The following is a 19,186-nucleotide window of genomic DNA, read 5'->3' as shown; positions in this document are numbered from 1 at the left end:
ATATTTTTATAAACAAATAATTCAAATTGAAATATAATAAAATAAATAGTCAAATCTAATCAATATGTGAGTATCGTAAAGTTATGATATTTAAGAACATCTCTTTCTTAATTAACGATGATACTGTTTCTATATGAAGCTGATTTCAACATTTTGTTTTAATAAAATTTAGTATCGAAAATATTCTTTCAAAACTTGCCCAGGAATGTGATATAATGGTTCGTTCAAAACCTTTTTTCAAAACTTATAAAGGCAAAAACGAGAAGGCGAAGACAAAGAGAGAATAAAAATATTTCCCGCAGTGAATTTTCAGATTTTAAAACGGTACAGTAATTTAATTTTTTTCATGGAATAAACGAGTAGAAAAAAATATATAACGGTAAAACTGGCACATATATAAATATATGAATGAATGCACTCAGGCGACGTCTCTAGTCATTGTGTGTCACAAATTTAAGTTATCGATGGAATTTTTTTTTAATGAGTACAACGATGTTCTGGTTGAACGATGCGCCAGAGGATGAGAGCTTAGAAAACTGGCCAGGAGCAGAATACGTTTAAGAGAGTTTAAGTGCAGTCTTTCGAATATATTTTGCCATAGAATATATTTAAGAAATTTTGTAATCCAAATATATTCAAAATATATTAAAACTATACACAGCTCCATGATTTTGTTCTTCGAGATCGTGCCAACAGCGTATTGGGATTTTCCTTCATAAGTAAAACCAGACTGTCGAGCTTATGTTTACTACTAACGACGTTAGAACTGCTTGAAATTAATAAAAATTGTTTAAAATTTGTGTCTAGCCGCAAAAACTAAGAAACCAAAGGCAAAATCATGAAATTTTCACAATTTTCTAACACTTCGCAACGAAAATTGCAAAATTGTGTTCGACATAAAATACGATACTCAACGAAAATTTCGACATGCTTGCACAACTCTACGAATTTCACTTTCGATTTTTGATAGCCAGTGAAGATCGAAAATCGAATGCAACTCATACTAAGGACCTGTATCATTACCTCGATTAGAGCTTTGCGTAGCCGTGCTGCTCGTAGAAATCAGTAACCAACAACCTCAACCTAGGACAAGTAAGACCACTTCTTTGGACAGATTCGACCATTGTACTCGCATGGATACGAAAGCCGCCTTGTTCTTGGTCAACTTTCGTCGCACACCGAATTATGAAAACAGTAGAAAAAATCGGTAACAAGGACTGGTTACAGGTAGACTCGAATCCAGCCGATTTGGCTAGCAGAGGGCTACCTGCTTCGGAATTGGTCACAAGTTTTTTGTGGTGGCAGGGACCTTCTTGGTTGCAAGAAGACAACTATAAGTGGCCAGCTCAAGAAATTAACTATAACACACAAATTGAAGAAAAAAGAGCACAGGCTTATGCATCAACAAAAGAAAACAATATCGACATTCTTGACCGATTTTCACATCTACCGAGAGCTTTGAGAGTGTTATCATATGTCATGAGATTCTACCGAAGAACTCTCCCGAAAACAAAAGTTTCATTTCAGGAAACTTCTTGTTTAATTTCATCAGATGAAATTAAGACAACGACACATCTCTTGATAAAAATCTACCAGAAGCAATGCTACGGTGAAGAATACACGATTCTGAAATCTAGAAACCCCATCGATGCAAAGAGTGCAATCTTTCCGTTTAATCCGTGCATCAAAAAGCGCGACATCATGAGGGCTGGAGCTCGCCTCGGAGCATCCCAGGACTTAGCATATAATGAGCGCCACCCAACCATTATCCCGTATAACTGCAGATCGTCTTGTCTTATAGTCCTTAGTGAATACTCCTTATACTTAAAATCAACGCATGCTATGCCCTATCCGTACCCAGTACTGGATTCCCAGAGTAAAAAAATTGTTAGGTCATCCACCCATGATTGTAAGATCTGTACGATCTACAAAAAACGATCTCAGATGCAAATTATGGGAGCTCTTCCTCAGAAACGCACTACATTTATGCGCGCGTTCACGAATACGGGAGTTCACTTTGCTGGACCCTTTGAAATTAAAAGATACCGCGGCAGCGGTTGGCGAATTTCCAAAGGATACGTTTTCCTATTCGTTTGTTTTACTACTAAAGCGATTCACTTAGAAGCCAACAGTGGCCTTAGTACGCCATTTTTTCTAGCAGCATTTCCTCGATTCGTGGCTAGAAGATGATGCCCAAAAAATTTCTACTCCGACAATGGTACAAATTTTGTCAGAGCTTCGCGATCTTTAGATCTGAATTCAAAGCTTTTTGTCAGCCGCGCGAGACAAAACGACTTCCAAATACAACCATCAAACACTTACGTGTCATTTTATACCTGCTGCCACTCCTCATATGTGAGGACTCTTGGAAGCAGGTGCAAAAAAATTTTAAAAGCCGCTTTAAAAAGATTGCGTCTGCTCATAAATATACCTTTGAAGAGCTCAGTAGTCTTTTATGCCGAATTGGGGCGTATCTCAATTCGCGACCACTGAGTCCCACTTCTAACGAACCGAATGAACTGGAGGCGTTTACCCCAGCCCATTTTCTCACTGGTTCCGCGAGTATCCTGTCTCCATCGTCAACCGATGGCAGAAACTAAGAGCACCTCATCAGACGTTTTGCAGGCGATGGAAAGTGGAGTACTTATCTGAACTACAAAAGCGTATTAAATGGAAGCACCCCATGGAAAATATGAAAACATCTCGTAGTTATTAGGGAAGACAATTTACCCCCAACTGAATGGAGATTGGGGCGAGTTGTCAACGTGCTCTCCGGTACCGATGGTAAAGTGCGCGTAGTAGACATCTGGACGGAGGAAGGTCAAGTCACCAGACCACTGGTGAAAGTGGTTCTGCTCCCACCGTACAGCGACGGAGACACACAGCCAACCTCGTAAATAACCGTTCTCCTTATCATATTCCACTTCCTATTACCACAGAATTCCACTTCCGTAAGTAAAGCGGGATTCCACGACCAAACAGTTAAAAAGTTTTCACTCTCCAATTTGGTCACATTCAAATATTTTAATATATGTAATATTGGTTCTTACCCGCGTTGATCTGGCTGCAAGAAAACGACCATCAGTCAGACCTGGCAATGCAATAGGAATAAAGTGCAGAAGCAGCGAACTACTTCGCCTCAAAATGGTATGGAAGCTGTGAAAGACCAGGAAGTTTGACAAGTAAATTTACGAAGCTTATTTAAATTCTTCAAATCTCGACATTGTACTCAAAGTTGCTGGTTCCCTATAGGTTTTTGTTTAGAGAGAAGTTTATATTTGTAGAGAAGTTTATATTTATAGAGAAGTTTATATTTAGAGGGAGGTTTTAGCAGATATCCCGCCCCGAAAGGAATATATTAAGATGGTCAACGTTATAATATTTAAAGAAGCTAAAGAAAGAACCAATTATTTCTTTCCGCAACCCTTGATAAAACCCTCAAATGGATTAGTTTTCTAATCAGAGGTTATTATAAAAAAAAATATAAAAAATATAGCAATCGTTACCAGTCCAACGAAATTTCTAACAAGGATGATGAAGGCGAGCATGTATACTGCTCCAGCGAGAACCGTCAGGTAGACTGAAGACCCACAACCCAGACTGGAACCGACACTATCAAAACAAGCTCTTAAGGATTTGAGTAGATTTGTATATACTACAGCTTGATTCTGTAAAATTGAGCAACTTAAGTTTTTATTATAATTTATCAACTTTCTTTACTCAATTAGAAGCTTATTATTGAGGATCATACTTCGAATTAAGTATGTTATTTGAAAATAGCTTTATGTTGCAAATATTGACACTGACATCTAACTAAACCTTTTAAATATATACGATTGAAGTACAAAATCGAGCAGTTTTCCGAAAAGCTATATGTTTTAAATGAATAGTCGCAGGTAGACGTGACAAGTACGAGGGATTTTAAAAAGTCTACCAAACCCAGGATTTTCCACAAATGATTGCTGGAGTATTTATTTAAGTCAGTCCTTTCACTTCTCCTTATCATAAGAATAAATTATTTCCGAGTGTTTCCGATTACTTAAATTAGGCAAAAATCTCGTCATAGTTGTTCAAAAATTAAAATGGAATATTTTAATTTTAATTTACATTAATTTTAATCATAATGTAAGTAACTCGATCAATGCCCGTTTTGAGCAATTTACATCCTGATTCTTCGAGTAATTGGTTGACCGAACAGCGGATGAACCAACTTGCTCGAATAGTCGGGTGATCACATAGCCCTGGTGTGCAGGGGTTAGAGCCAGAAAGTGAAATATATGTTTGAGCCACTTTCATATTCTTATGCTGTATTTAAAAATAGCCGCCGTCATCCATCGCTGCTAGCCAACTTTTTCATCCAAACCTGCAGACAGTGTTACCGTTGTGCGACTAAAGTGTCAAATTGACACTTTTTGCAGATCGATGCCCCCTGACACCGACTTTTTAGAATTAGGCTTATTTTGAAACTTTTCTTAAAAGTCATACGACTTTTGCCCCTTTTCTTTGATTAAAAATTCTATATACACATTTTGATAATTTTTCATAAAATATATTTTGTTTCTTACATATTTAAAATTACTAATCTTTTCAAAGACGCTTAGAATTTACATCTCTGTCAATATATGTACGCAAAAATGCCCAGAAATAGCAACAATTAGTTGTAGCTCAGCATTTCCCCAAGTTATTTGGGCTAAATTCATTTTCGTAGCTCCCAGTACAAACAACGAATCTGCGATAATATATGTTTATACAAGCTTAAAAGTCTAAACTTTGTTATAATAATTGTTATCTACTAACGTTGCCTTTGAGTTATATCGATGTAAGTTCTATTATAACTGCAATTTTCTTTTCATAATCACTTCGGTTCACTTTTCACTTGTCACTTCCAAGTTTTTACTACGGGCTTATGAACAATTTTCGGGTGAATTTGTTTTCGGGCGAAACTCAGGATAAGGGTGAATAAATGAAAAATATGCATATTGCGTATTTTTAATATATCCCTCATCAAAAGGTTTTTATTTTAAGAGAATTTTTATCTTGCATTGATTCCATTAATAATAATAATAATAATAGATTGGCGCTTACACATATGTTAGTGTTTGGCCGAGCTTCTCCTCCGACTTGTGGCGTGCGCCTTGATGTTGTCACACAAATCGGAGGGACCTACAGTTTTACGCCGACTCCGAACGGCGATTGTATTTTTATGAGAAGCTGTTTTTCATGGCATAAATACACTCGGAGGTTTGCCATTGCCTGCCGAGTGACGATCGCTGTTAAGAAAAAACCTTTTCCTAAATTTTTTGCGATGCGTCTTTCTTTGACGCTTTTTATGCGACTTTCGAAAAATTTTCAGCGGTAACACTGCCTGCAGAACTCAAACATGAAAAGCTGGGACGTGGCGACTCGAAGGCGGCTAATTAAAACATTCAGAACACACGAGCAAGGATACAAATCGTACTCCTGCGTTACACGCATAATATCTTGCTGTAGATATTTATACATATTTATTGCAGCCTGAGAAAAGGTTGTGGAAAGCGGGTTCCGTAACCAAGTTGGTTTACAAAACAAGCTCCACGAGTTTACACCCTTTACCAAATAAAGAATTAGTTCTACAAGAAAACACGTTTTAAACTTTTTATTGAGTAACTAGCAGACCCGGCGAAATTAATTCCAAAATTATTATTTTTTATTGAAACGGTCCAACGTTTTCGCCAGCAATTTATGATCACATTTGGGTTTGTGGTCGACAGAAGGCATATCCTCCCTTGCTGTCTTAAATAACCTGACGAAAGCGTTATAACGGGAAGAGGTCCTTGCGGCTCGATAGTGAATCGTCCTTGAATCTGTATAAATGGTATAGTTGGTGGCAATTTCTAAACTGGCGAGTATAATTGGTCCACATTCTGTTTAGTCACCGTAAAGCAAGGACCGCGATGGTTATGATGGTTGGTTTAACGTGAGTAATTTGACTTTGATCCCTGGTGCCTCCGAATCAACGATTTTTAGCAATAACTCGGCTACAGTGCCACTAAAAATTATCATTAAAATCGTTTCGGTCGTTTAGTAGGAGTTAAGCACCCACCTAAGTGACCTTAGGATCAGGGTGCAGGAATGGTATTTTCAGGGATTGAAGTCAGAAGTCCAATTTAATTTAAGCCTAAGTGGAAAGTTCTATCACCTTTTTCTTAACTGCGGTAGGTACTCAAACTTCCCAAAATCAGTCATTCCTGTTCAACAAATGACTATAAGTTACCATCAAGCAAAGGTGCAGGAATTTGCAAGGATACTATCCGAGATTTTTAGCTTTAATCAAAGCCTAAGTTGAAGGTTCTACCACCCTTGTTTCTTTGCTAGATCATCTCAAATATTGAAAACAAACCGCGAAAAATTGACTTTTTTCTTAAAATCGGAAGCTGATGGAAACTTTATGCTTACGGACTCGCTATCAGCACACAAAGGCCCCTATTTCGAGCGTCGACTTGGCAGTACAATAGAAATTTATCGATCGAGTCGATTATCTTTTAGTTTACTATTGTGTAACTTGATCGATAAAAAATTGTACTATTGTGAATGATTGACTGAATTGTAAACAGCCGTTTGTTTGTTTACATTAGTTTCTTTAATGTGTCATTTACATTTTTAAAATAATTGCTTTTATTGTAAAATTTTAAAAAATTTATAGAGTTTAAATATGATTTAGTAATGAGGAAGGTGATGTGGAGCTGAAATAGAATAGTAGAGTTGGCTAAAGCAAGGAGGAAGGTGCGAGATTCGTCGAATCCCTTGGAGTTGGAAGGTGAAGTGTATATACATATGTGCATTTTATGAATAGTGGTTGCATTCTAGATGCTTCACGGTATGTAGGTTTTATAGGATTTGCAGGAAAAACTGTTTTCATCATTAATGAATAACTCAGTGAGAGGGGAGACCAGTATTTTTGCATGTATGTATATAAAAAAAATATTTGTTGGACCAAAAAGTAGTGGGTAGGCACTGTGGCCAATGGTAATCAACTATTACCACCTGTTCAGAATAATAGCGATTACGCCAAGTTCGAACACTGTTGTTTGCTTGATTGCTTTCAAGTGATCTTTATTGAATTAATGATTACGTTTTTATACAAACTAAATGCTTACGTAGCTAAATAATAAGGGCATAAAAACTTTGGATCGTAAGCAAAATTATTGTAAAGGCTTTATTCCCACGTTTTGGTTTACATAAGCATAATTAATGCAAATGCTTTATTCCCATGTTTTTGTTGACATAAGCATATTCCACATTTTGCGTCTACTTTCATTTGCGTGCATTAATCAACAATGTCTTATATGTAACTTGACACATGCCAAATTATTTGGCTATAAGAATACACTAAAAGGCATAAAGTGCACGCTACGCATAAAAGAATGCAAGCGAAAATTAATACCCTGTTGAATAAAGCCAATGCAATATTAATATGTCGACTTTTCTTATTTAATAACATCCTCCCCCCGGTGAGCGCAGCTCGAATTCCTTAGCAGGTTCTGTCCTAAATGTTTATCGTAAAGTCCAAACTTCCTTGAGAATGTCGAGGCGCAGGTGTGGGTTTTTCATTTTGACCGGATGTGGTCGCAGTCGTGGATGCGTGCAATGTTTCCTGTTTGGCTGTTTTAAATTTTCTTTTGACTAGCATGAACACCAAAAGGCACAAAACTGTAACCAACGCAGTGTACCCAACCGTTATGTGGTGCGCATTTTGTGCTTCAAGTTTGTTTGGGAGTTCTAATATGCGTTGATTGGCCAATGATGATTGTAAGGACGTGAGGTTTTGTATTTGTGTTATGTATTTCTCATCATCCCGTGATTGAAGAAGAGGCTTTATATGTTCTGCTGCAGCTACTTCGGAAATTTCTCCCAGGCTAGTGTAGGACGAGCAAAGACTCGTCGATATCAACTGATCTGCTTGAACTGATATAAAATTATGTTTGAGTATGCAGTCTGGTTGGAGTGATAACAGTCCTGATCCTTTTAGAATCACCTGAATGATTTCTTTTCCACATACTGCTGTCGCACGAGATGAAACTGACGTGGCATAAATCCATTGATTTTTATGCTGTAGTGATATCCATGCAACATCGTTTGGTGTTTTTCGCAGTTGACAACTTGACTGGGTGTTGTTCTTGAATAATTTTACTTCACATGCACATTTAGATGAACCGTGACTATAACGAATTTGAATTTTAGAACAGATGTAATTTCCATTTTTAATATCCACACAAGATTGAAATTTGGAGATGCTCAGCGGGAAATATTGACCGAGAGCTGTGTTTATTGCCAAAACTGTAGCACACGGACTTATTTCAATCATAGTCCCATTAGTCCAAGTAGGAATTGGTAGCAGATTGAATAAGTCTTATCGATCATGCTCTACCAGAGGCAATGTGATGCTGAATACAACATGCTTTTCTGTAAGTCCTCCCTTAACCGTCATGAGTTGGTATAGCTGGAGTAAATCTTCTTGGTTTACAGGCAGTTCCAATGGTGCTGATAAGTGAAGTTTAATTTTGTTTACTTCGTCTTGCAATTGACTGGGCGTCAGCAGAAGAGGACTTATTTTTCCGTGATGAGTATCTATTAGAACGGCTAATAATGCAGATTGCATTCTTTGCAAATTGGCTGCCATAAGTGTGAGTTGGATGGATAACGAGGAAAAGATTCGAAATAATTTTTCTTGGTATATCTCATGCGTGTCGTTGCTGATCCTCTGGAATATTTGACTCACTTGTTGATCAATGATGTCGAACTTCCTCTTGACCGCTTTTTGATCCTGCTTCAAAATGTTGATGGTTGAGTCCACAATGGATGTTTGATTTCTGATCAGGTGCAGCAGATGTAGTTCATTTTCCTTAACGTGTGTGATTGTTTTGGACATTTGTTCTGCATATTCTGGGTCCAGTACTCCAAACAAAGAATGAGCGATATTTCCAATTGCATTAATGGCACCTCGTTTACGCCGATTAGATTTTACTATTGCGTAATCTAGCTGCAACTCTTTTTCAGTCTGCTCAAGATGTGCTACCAGAGAAAGACATGAGCTTTTTTGTGTGATTTCTTGACATAAATGGCGCAGGGCCCTTGTGCCATTTGACAGCGCTGCTAGTTCTACCAAAAATCCTTCCATGTCATAGTAGATTATTAGGTTCCAATCAGTGGTTGATATGGCTGTTGAGCCTATTCCTTCAAAATGAATGCCAAGCCTTGATCCAAATCGCTTATTTTGAAGTTCACCTCCTAAAGCCAGTGGTAAGATGAGTAGGGTAATCAGAAGTGTAGCAAGTCCTTGGTGTAACGGAGGATTATTCCTCCTTGATGGAATTTTGTCTTCCTCAAGCAATTTTTTGGTTGATTGTCGTTCTGTGGCATCATTTGTTTCCTTGGGCAAGGGTGAAAGCCGATGAATAGGCCTCTTGCAAGTGCCACTAGCAGTTTTTACATCAGCCACTCTCACTACACCGTCGTTTCCTTCATATATATTGATGATTCTTCCTAATGGCCACTGCAGTACCGGTGTGTTGTCTTCTTTGATGATCACCATGTCACCTACGTTGATGTTGTTGTGTTGTGTCTTCCACTTATTTCGCAGCTGAAGGTCCGATAAATATTCCCGGGACTACCGATTCCAAAACTCGCGTTTGAGGTGAGAAACAAGTTTCCATCTTGTTAATAAATTTGTTTGCTGTGGCCTACACGTTGGATCAACTTGGGCATTAAGGGGTTCTCCTATGAGGAAGTGGCCTGGCGTTAAAGCTGTTAGATCGTTAGGATTGTCGGACATTGGGCTGATTGGTCTGGAATTTAGGATTCCTTCCACCTCGATGATTACCGTCTCCAATTCTTCATACGTTAAGGACGCTGTCGAGGTGCTTCTTATTAGTAGATGCTTAGCTGATTTTACCGCTGCTTCCCATAAACCGCCAAAATGTGGAGTCCTAGGAGGTATAAAATGAAATGTTATTCCCTTTCCGCTGCACTGCTTTACTATTGATTCTCGTGATGAATTTCCATAAACAACGTCAGTAAGTTCAGAAAGCTGGTTTTTGGCGCCTACAAAATTGGTTGCGTTGTCACAATATAAATTTTGACAATGTCCTCTTCGGCTTATAAATCGTTTTAAGGCACCAATAAACGCATACGTCGTTAAGTCGCTGACTAATTCCAAATGCACTGCCTTTGTGGCAAAACAGCAAAATACCGCTACATAGGCCTTTTGTGGTTTCTTTCCCCTTATCTTGAAGTGAACACAAAATGGCCCGCAGAAGTCCACTCCTGAGTTGATGAATGGTCTTGCTGGAGTTACTCTTGTTGAAGGCAAGTTCCCCATAATTTTACTCATTAGTTTTGGCTTAGCTTTGGTGCATCTTACGCAGTTGAGCACAATTGATCGTGTCAGCAATTTTCCCTTTATNTGTCTGACTCCCGCGATTGGTTTCTGGCCTGGTTGATAAATCTCAGCATGTAGCCTGTCACTCTTTGTAATGTTTTGAAAGAGCCATTGTGTCGAATGCTATAAAGTACGCTTCCTTCATGTCCAGTGGTTGCAACAGCGACTTATGTCACCCCTTTCCATTCCATGTTGATACCTTCGTCGATTACTGATAATGCCTTGGAATACTTTGAAGGCCAAGTGTCTTCTTTACCAAACAAGATTGTTGGCCCATAAAACCACATATTGCAGGTTTCTAGTCTCCCCGGCGGCAGTCCTCGTGATAGAATGTCAGCTGGGTTGTCTTTTGAGCTTATATGCCGCCATTGTTCAGCGGTAGTGTGCTCATGAATAACAGCTATACGGTTTGCCACAAATGTTTGGTATGATGCTGAGGATGAGTTAATCCATGCCAACACGATTTGTGAATCAGTCCAAAAGTATGTAGCCACATCGTCTAGCTTAAGGTCTGATTTGACCCTTGTAGTTAGTTGAGCACCCAGTACTGATGTACAGAGCTCAAGCCGAGGAACAGTTTGCCGTTTCGAGGGTGCCACACGAGATTTTGCACAGAGCAGCCTCACTTGTACTCGTCCCTCATCCAGCTCGGATCTAATGTAAATCGCAGCACCATATGCCTTTTCTGATGCGTCGGAGAAGACATGAATTTGAATTTTTGCTGGGATGTATCCTTCAAACACGTGCCGTGAAACTTGCAAGTTGTCCAATTTTTGCAAATCATTTCGAAATGTTGTCCATCTCTCATTCAAATCGGCTGGTAATGCTTCATCCCATGTCAGCTTCAGTTGCCAGAGATCTTGAATAAACATTTTTGCCATGACTACAATTGGTGCTAGTAACCCCAACGGATCGAATAGCCTTGCAAGATCGGCGCTGACTGAGCGTTTAGTTGCAAGACTGCAGCTTCCTAGGCATACCTTTACGCAGAATCGATCCATCTTAGGCATCCATGTTAACCCCAACGTTTTAATAGTTTGATTGATGTCATTGTCAAAGTCTATGTCAACTTCTTGTTCCTCCCTGCTAACATTTTGCAGTAATTGTGAGTGATTGGCGCACCATTTTCTTAGGTTAAGACCACGTTGTTTTAAGATGTGTATCAGTTGCTGTTGGATTTCCATCGTCGTGGTTAAGCTGTCTGACCCACCAATTCCGTCATCTACATAAAAATTGTCCTGTAGAAACTGAGCACCAAGAGGATATTGTAATGCATTTTCTTTTGCAATTTTCTGCAAACATTTGGTGGCTAAATATGGAGCAGATCTTGTCCCATATGTGATTGTATTTAGCTGATAATGCTTTATTGGTAGGCTTGAATCCTTTCGCCAGATGATAAGTTGGAATTTGCGTTCGTCCGGTTGAATGAGCATCTGTCGATACATTTTTTCTACATCTGTGGTGAAGACGAACCTGGGCAAACGGAAGCGAAGTAAAATGGTGAAAAGCTCGCTCTGAACAGTGGGTCCGGTATACATGAGGTCGTTCAAAGACATGCCAGTGGACGATTTTGCTGATGCGTCGAACACCACACGTAATTTTGTAGTGCGGCTTTCGGGTCTCACAATGCAATGGTGAGGAATGAAGTACCTAGGTTTACTGATGGAATCAATATCCACTTGCGTCATGTGCCCCAAGTTCTCATATTCCTCCATAAATTGTACATATTGATTCTTTGTCTGGAGCGATTTTGCCAGTCGACGTTCTAAGGCCAGGAATCGATTATACGCCATCCCATAGGATTCCCCTAAGGCCTCCGGATTTTCATGAAATGGTAGCCTTACCATGAATCTCCCATTTTCATTGATGAGTGTATGTTGTGCGAAATGAGCTTCGCAATGTTTTTCTGCTACCGAATGTTGTTTTCTTACAGTTGCAACGTCCTCAAGTTCCCATAATCGAGCAATGGCTGCATCTAAGTTGATGTCATCGTTGGTACAGATTCCACATATTGCATTTGAGATGTAGTTGCCACCAACTTTTCCCGCGATGATCCATCCCAGCACTGTATTTTGCAGAATGGGTAGGTCATCTGACAGTTTGATTTGCCCTGCTGCCATCAGTTGGTTGTAGAATTCCGCCCCCAACAATATATCAATTTTGTCAGGACGATTGAATGATGGATCGGCTAACATGATGTTCTCAGGAATTTGCCATTCGTCGATCTTGATTTCTTGCGACGGCTGCGGGGATATAATCTGAGGCAATACCGCTGCCTCTAGCCGCGTTGTAAAGTTGTTGATCCGAGACTGTAGCGCCACATTGACTCGATGCTGTATCTTAGTGCTCCTTGACCCGATGCCACTAATGGAGATTGATGATGGTTTAGTTGAGATGCCAAGACGTTTAACCAATCGTTCAGTCACAAAATTAACTTGTGAGCCTGAATCGAGAATTGCCCGACACTGCACTTCTGTTCCGATTCCTCTAACTTTCACCATGGCAGTGCTGAGTAGTACATACGTGTTTGACTTTGTGTGCTTTGCGGTGGTAAGTGACGCTGCTTCGTCTTTTGATGGCGTTGATTTGGTCCTGGATGGTGTAGTACTTTGCGATTCGTTGCCTTGTGTTGGAGTGGCTACTGATGTAATGTCTTTGCTCACATCCCTTTTTGAATCCTCGAAATGTAACAGCGTGTTGTGTTTTTTGTTGCATTTCAGACAGTTTCTTAATATACAATTTTTAGAACCATGTCCCGGTTTTAGGCAATTGTGGCAATATTTCTGCCCTTGTATGAACTGAAAGCGTGCCGATGGAGACTGTTGTAAAAATTCCTTGCAAGAAAATAATGGATGTTTTCCTTTTTTGCACATGCTGCAAGTGTCATTTCTATGACCTTTGGATGTGACTGAAGTGCACACCTTTGCAGTTGAGCTTGTAGATTTGTCTTTGACACCCATCGCTTCCATGGATTGAAAGTGTTTCTCCAGAAATTGCAGGAATTCCTTGAGTGTTTGTACCTCCCGTGGCTTTGATAATGATTGTTCGTACCGCAAACGAGTCGGTTGATCCAGTTTCTTTAGTAGAAGGGGGAGCAGAAGTGGATCCCATGTTGATGTGTCTATCTGCAAATTTTGCAATGCTAATAGACATTCTTGTGTTGTGTCATGCAGTTTTTTGACATTGTCCATTGATGTGCTTCCAGGTGTAGTAGTTAGCTCATGTACTAACTTGCTCACCAGCAAGCGTTTGTTGTTGTAACGCTCCAGAAGCATGAACCAAGCTGCATCAAAATTCTCTCCTGTTGATGCGAAATGTTTAATTAGATTTCCAGCCTCCCCCACTAAGTGAGTTTTCAAGTACCACATTTTCTGAACTTTTGAAAGAGGTTGATTTATTACCAGTTGCGAGAATAGGTCATGAAATTCTTGCCATTTTAAATAGGTGCCATCGAATTTTGGAATTATTATCTTCGGCAATGAAATGGATTGCAGTTTAATCGGAAGTTGGTTTGAAGATTGCTCAGTATGGGAGTCACTATTAGCTGCTTGCAAAGTACTCCATACCTTTTCCTCAAGTGAAATGAAGTTATCGACCTTGTAGCCCTGCTCGGTTGGGTTGTCGAACATCTCATATATCCTGAAGTGAATGTCTTCTATATTTTCCCACAGTTTATTAATTGTTGGAACACATTGTGGTGAAACGTTGTCGTTCAGTAACCGTCGCAACGAGGCCATCATTACCCCTTGTCTGCGGACTAGTTTAGTGTACTCGTTGGAAGCTGCCTGTTTGGTTCCAGTATCATGCCGTGCTTCTGTGTTGACTTTTGAAGCTGAAGCATCATGTTGGTACGTACTTCCTTCATTAGTTGGTAAGCGCAATTCTCTCGTCGGGGTTTGAGCCAATTGGAGCACTGCGGACTCGAAAATCTCCTTGTACTGATTTACAATTTCCATTATATTGTTATAGTAGTCCTTTGTAAAGTAGTCGTGATCCAGCTGGGGGTTTTCACGCAGTCGAAGTTTGTTGTCAGTTGTTTCAAACTTCGACCACTCGCTGTCCAGTCTTCTCAATCGCTCTTCGTAATAGCTGATTGACTGCTTCCAGGATTGCGGGTCCTTTTTAAAGTTTCGGACAATTGATTCGATATTGCCGCCCGTTTCTCTTTGTTGTCTGCCCAAATCCTCGAAACGATCCATTTTTCTTCTTTAAGATTAGTTTTGTGGCTCCTTAAACTGCTGCACTGGCCTTGTTTAAGCTGAATGTCCTTTTACAGGGGTCACCAGAATGTACAGAATAATAGCGATTACGCCAAGTTCGAACACTGTTGTTTGCTTTCAAGTGATCTTCATTGAATTAATGATTACGTTTTATACAAACTAAATGCTTACGTAGCTAAATAATAAGGGCATAAAAACTTTGGATCGTAAGCAAAATTATTGTAAAGGCTTTATTCTCACGTTTTGGTTTACATAAGCATAATTAATGCAAATTCTTTATTCCCACGTTTTTGTTGACATAAGCATATTCCACATTTTGCGTCTACTTTCATTTGCGTGCATTAATCAACAATGTCTTATATGTAACTTGACACATGCCAATTATTTGGCTATAAGAATACACTAAAAGGCATAAAGTGCACGCTACGCATAAAAGAATGCAAGCGAAAATCAATACCCTGTTGAATAAAGCTAAGGCAATATTAATATGTCGACTTTTCTTATTTAATAACACCACCTCCGCATGGTTGTAAGCCATGCAGAGTCCGCAGATTGCTCCGGAAGCAGTGTCCGGAGGATGCATCCGACTAGGCAGAGCATACTTTGAAGTGCCATCTAATTAGAACTTAAGAAAGTTCAATTACATGGCAGTTGAGAAGTGCATGTGCAAAAATTTCCTAAATTGCATAAAGGAAATTTTTGCACATGCAGCAGTACATAGCATGTATTTAGGCGCCTGGTGTTAGCAGACGCGCCTAAACAATTAATAAACTTTATGGAAGGTGGCCACTTGGAACAGCTTCTTGTAAACACCTGCCAATCGTGAAGTATCTGGAACGAAACTAGTTTAAGAAATACGGTACTCTTTAGTTATTTGTACAATGATGTTGGATATTTGTGTCCAAACGCGTGACCCGATTTTAAAAACATTAACATACACGTTTAGTGAGAGAATTTAACTTTATTTTAAAATAAAGATTTCAAATTTCTGAGTACTAGTTAATTAATGAATTATGTAGTTTTTTGCAAACTTTGAATTTGGTCGTGCGCAAAACCACTGTCGATGGCGTAACCAGAGATATATGCACAACAAATGTTGTATATCTTACTTACTTCTTACTATCTTACTCTTTCCGCAAATTCCTTTGCCTATATGCTCATTCTCCAGCATCAGCGCGACCAACCGCGCAAGTTGCCTTTTGTTGCTTAAAATTTTTGATCAGTAATTCAGACACATACATACATATTGTCACCTGAAATGCAAATAACGTAAAATCATCGCCACTGAAATGCAAAAAGTCGCGACTCTTTTTTTCATAAAACGATGTGGGGAGTTGTAATTTGATGAAGTCCATCATAGCAATCAAAAAGTGAGTTTTGAATTCTTTGTAAGTTACGATTTTTTGCATTTCAGTGACGATGATGTTACGTTATTTTGCATTTCAGGTGACGAGATGTATATTCCACAATTTTTTACAACTTCCAGTTCAATTTACTTACTTTCTATCGATTATAGTACCACTTTCTTGTGCAAAGTTTATAAACGCAAACTCCAACGACTAAAAAACAGCTATAAAAGTATTCACAGTCGCTAATTGAGCGACTAAGCGACACTCATAATAGCATCGATAACCGATAATCGCTTAATAGTCGTTTATCTACTGCCAGTCGACATTCGCAATAGGGGTGATAAATTCGGAAAAAATAGCGTTAACATTTGCTGCATCAAACAATGACTCGATTCCCTTCTACGCATATCTATAACACGGCTATTTTTCCATTCGAATACCATTCCGAAGGAATTGCACACAAAATTCCATACACAAAAATCTATTTTGGATTTTTTCAACTTTCCGACTTTCCCGGAGGATTTTCCCAAAATTTTCTTTCGTAATAACCTTCTCCTGACAATTACGAACAACTAGAAAAAATTTTCGCCAAATCGGCCCAACCGTTCTCAATTGATGAATTACTGTACATTTTTCACACCATTTTTATATATCTATATTATAGATTTTACCTAAATTGTATGCTTAAAATAGCAATAATTTCGATAACAGAGAACTATGTTGGCTCAACAATAGACAAAAAAAATTACCAATACTACTATATCGAGCCCTAACCGCCAAAATAACGTAAGCGACATTTTTTCCCAAATTTTCTTTTTGATGCAGAAATGCATCTAGATGCTCTAGGAATATTTCTGCATCAAAAAGAAAATTTTGAAAAAAATTTCGCTTACGTTATTTTGGCGGTTAGGGCTCGATATACACACATTCTCTGCAACGTTCAAGAATTTATGTGTTCCTTTTTTGAAACACTTACCTGACTGTTGTTACCACGAGCTGTTTGACGATTCGTCACATCGCGTTGCTCCACATGGATATGTTTTTCAAAGTTATGGCCCAGCACATCCCAACCATGCATAGGTACTTAAACACTGCTTTACCGCACTGCTTACAATGGTGGTAAGAAACCAAAAACTGAATGTCCAAACTACCCTTCGATATACTACTAGCGCTACGACTCTCGGCGACATCACCAGCAGCAATGCTTGTCTATTGTTTGGTACAGCGCTGCTAGGGTTTTTGGTGGTGCTGCCGCTGCTACTGGCCTTAACGCTATAAGCCTTTGCTACTTCATACTCATAGGCATGTGCTTGTTTTATTGTGCTGCTCAATGGATTGGTGACCGAACCTGTGTTCCATACACTTATACACACAAATTGATATGAGTAAATGCTTCAAGGATATTGAGCAGCTCTGTCCAGCCTCGCTGCTTGCTCCTGGCTACAATAATGAAAAATCTTCGCCACAGATGTGAGTTAGGCTTGTGTAGACCGGTAGTGTCAGATATGGCACACATGACAGCTCAAAATGCCACAACCCACCCTTACTGCATTCGGATGGAGTGCTATTTGTGCAGAGGCTCACATGCCAACATAAGCTATCTTTCGTTGCTTTTTTGTGTGCAAAATATAACTATATTATCTGGGCATATTTTTGTCTCATAATTCGCACAGATCCATATGTATGCATGCTATATTGTATCCGATGGTTGCACGGCGGTTGACCGGTATACCATGAAATATTTGCAGAAGGCATGGCCATTAATTATCTGAAATTAAAGAATTACTATTAGTGAAAGAAATACAATTTTCTACGCATGCTTACCAAAATTTGCTCAATGATGATGCCATCGCCGCGTGTCATTAAAGGTACGACCGCACTAGGCGACGCGACACGATAACACACAGCGCGGCAAAATATTTTTTGCATGGATTCTTATGGAGTATACCTCACCACGCTGAAGCGGAGGTAGGCGACGCGACGCTGCACGGCAAAGTTGACCAACTAGACAAAAATGTCGCGTCGCGTGGTATCGCGCAGTTCCGGTGCCGCATGGTGCGGTATACCCAGCGGAGCGAAACATGGCATTTAAGGAGAATTCGTCAAGAAAAATAAAAATAAAAGGCATTAACATTACATCAGCGTCACTGGCATCCATCTTCTTTGAAGGTTTCGACACAAATAAATAAAAAAATAATTGCAGCGAAGTGCCGCGCCGCTGCAGTTTCAGTGTCGCACCATGTCGCGTAGTTCCGCTGCAGTGTTGCGTTTCTTAGTGCGGTCGTTCCTTAAGAAAAAATGTGTACCTATACCATTTCCAATGACTTTTCTTCAATGACATGTGTGCATATGTATGCACATACATATGTTCCACAAATGGAAAAAACTATATAGAACCATACACTATGGCACCATCGGAAACCAGGCATTTCCGAACACGATATCAAGCGCGATAAAATCGCGGAGCGGAAACCAGGCCTTTCCGCCAGCACCAGCAAACAATACTTTCGGGCGCCTACCTCGCCTAATTAAAATATTAATAACGCAATAGTATTTTTTCTGAATATATTGTACAATGAATTTTTGTATACATATTTATTTTTACCTGTTATTTCTCAACAAAGTGCATTGAAATATGACCACGTTTGTACCTTTATTTCTCTCTCCTCTCCCAGCAGAAGGAAGAAGAACGGACATCAACGCGCTGGTCACAGAAGCTTAATTTTTTTTGCAATTTTGAGAAAACTAAAATGAATGAAATTGTAAGCAGAGTCAGGTGAGCTTGGTAGCTGCATCGTATCAAGTTATTTTCCAGATGTTGCGTAACGCGAGACCGGTATGCAAAAGCCTCCCGCCTAAATATTACTTATTTACGAACCGCCCTAATGCCTGCATATGTACGTGCTTAAGTCTGTATAAGCATATGGCTATGTGTATACACAAACACATCCGTACGTACATTTATTAATACGCGCGGTTAACTATAATAACGAACTTTCGTCAAGTTTCCCCTTAACGTCAGTTACTGTCCGGCGGTCCGATTTAAAACCCCGTAAACCATTTACTTCACTTCGGTTTAGAAGATCTAATCGGGCAGACCAGCATCTACCAGGCCACTGTCACGAAGGTAATACCATTGTTACTTATACCAATATTTGTTTAACTTTTACTCTGAATACTTTTAAATTAAAAGCTACTAC

General features: G+C 39.3%; 1 protein-coding gene across 1 annotated transcript; it reads right to left on the bottom strand.

Moving 5' to 3' along the window:
- Window positions 1-10,584: 10,584 nt before the first annotated feature.
- Window positions 10,585-14,616, bottom strand: LOC108365650 (uncharacterized). Its single transcript, XM_017619740.1, has one exon. It carries the CDS (start codon window positions 14,614-14,616, stop codon window positions 10,585-10,587), a length of 4,032 nt encoding a protein of 1,343 aa, XP_017475229.1.
- Window positions 14,617-19,186: the final 4,570 nt, after the last annotated feature.

This window comes from Rhagoletis zephyria, unplaced genomic scaffold, assembly GCF_001687245.7.
Source record: "Rhagoletis zephyria isolate East Lansing unplaced genomic scaffold, Rhagoletis_zephyria_1.1 Rzeph_scaffold_01947, whole genome shotgun sequence".
Taxonomy (NCBI): domain Eukaryota; kingdom Metazoa; phylum Arthropoda; class Insecta; order Diptera; family Tephritidae; genus Rhagoletis; species Rhagoletis zephyria.
This window is presented reverse-complemented; position numbering and strand designations above follow the sequence as displayed.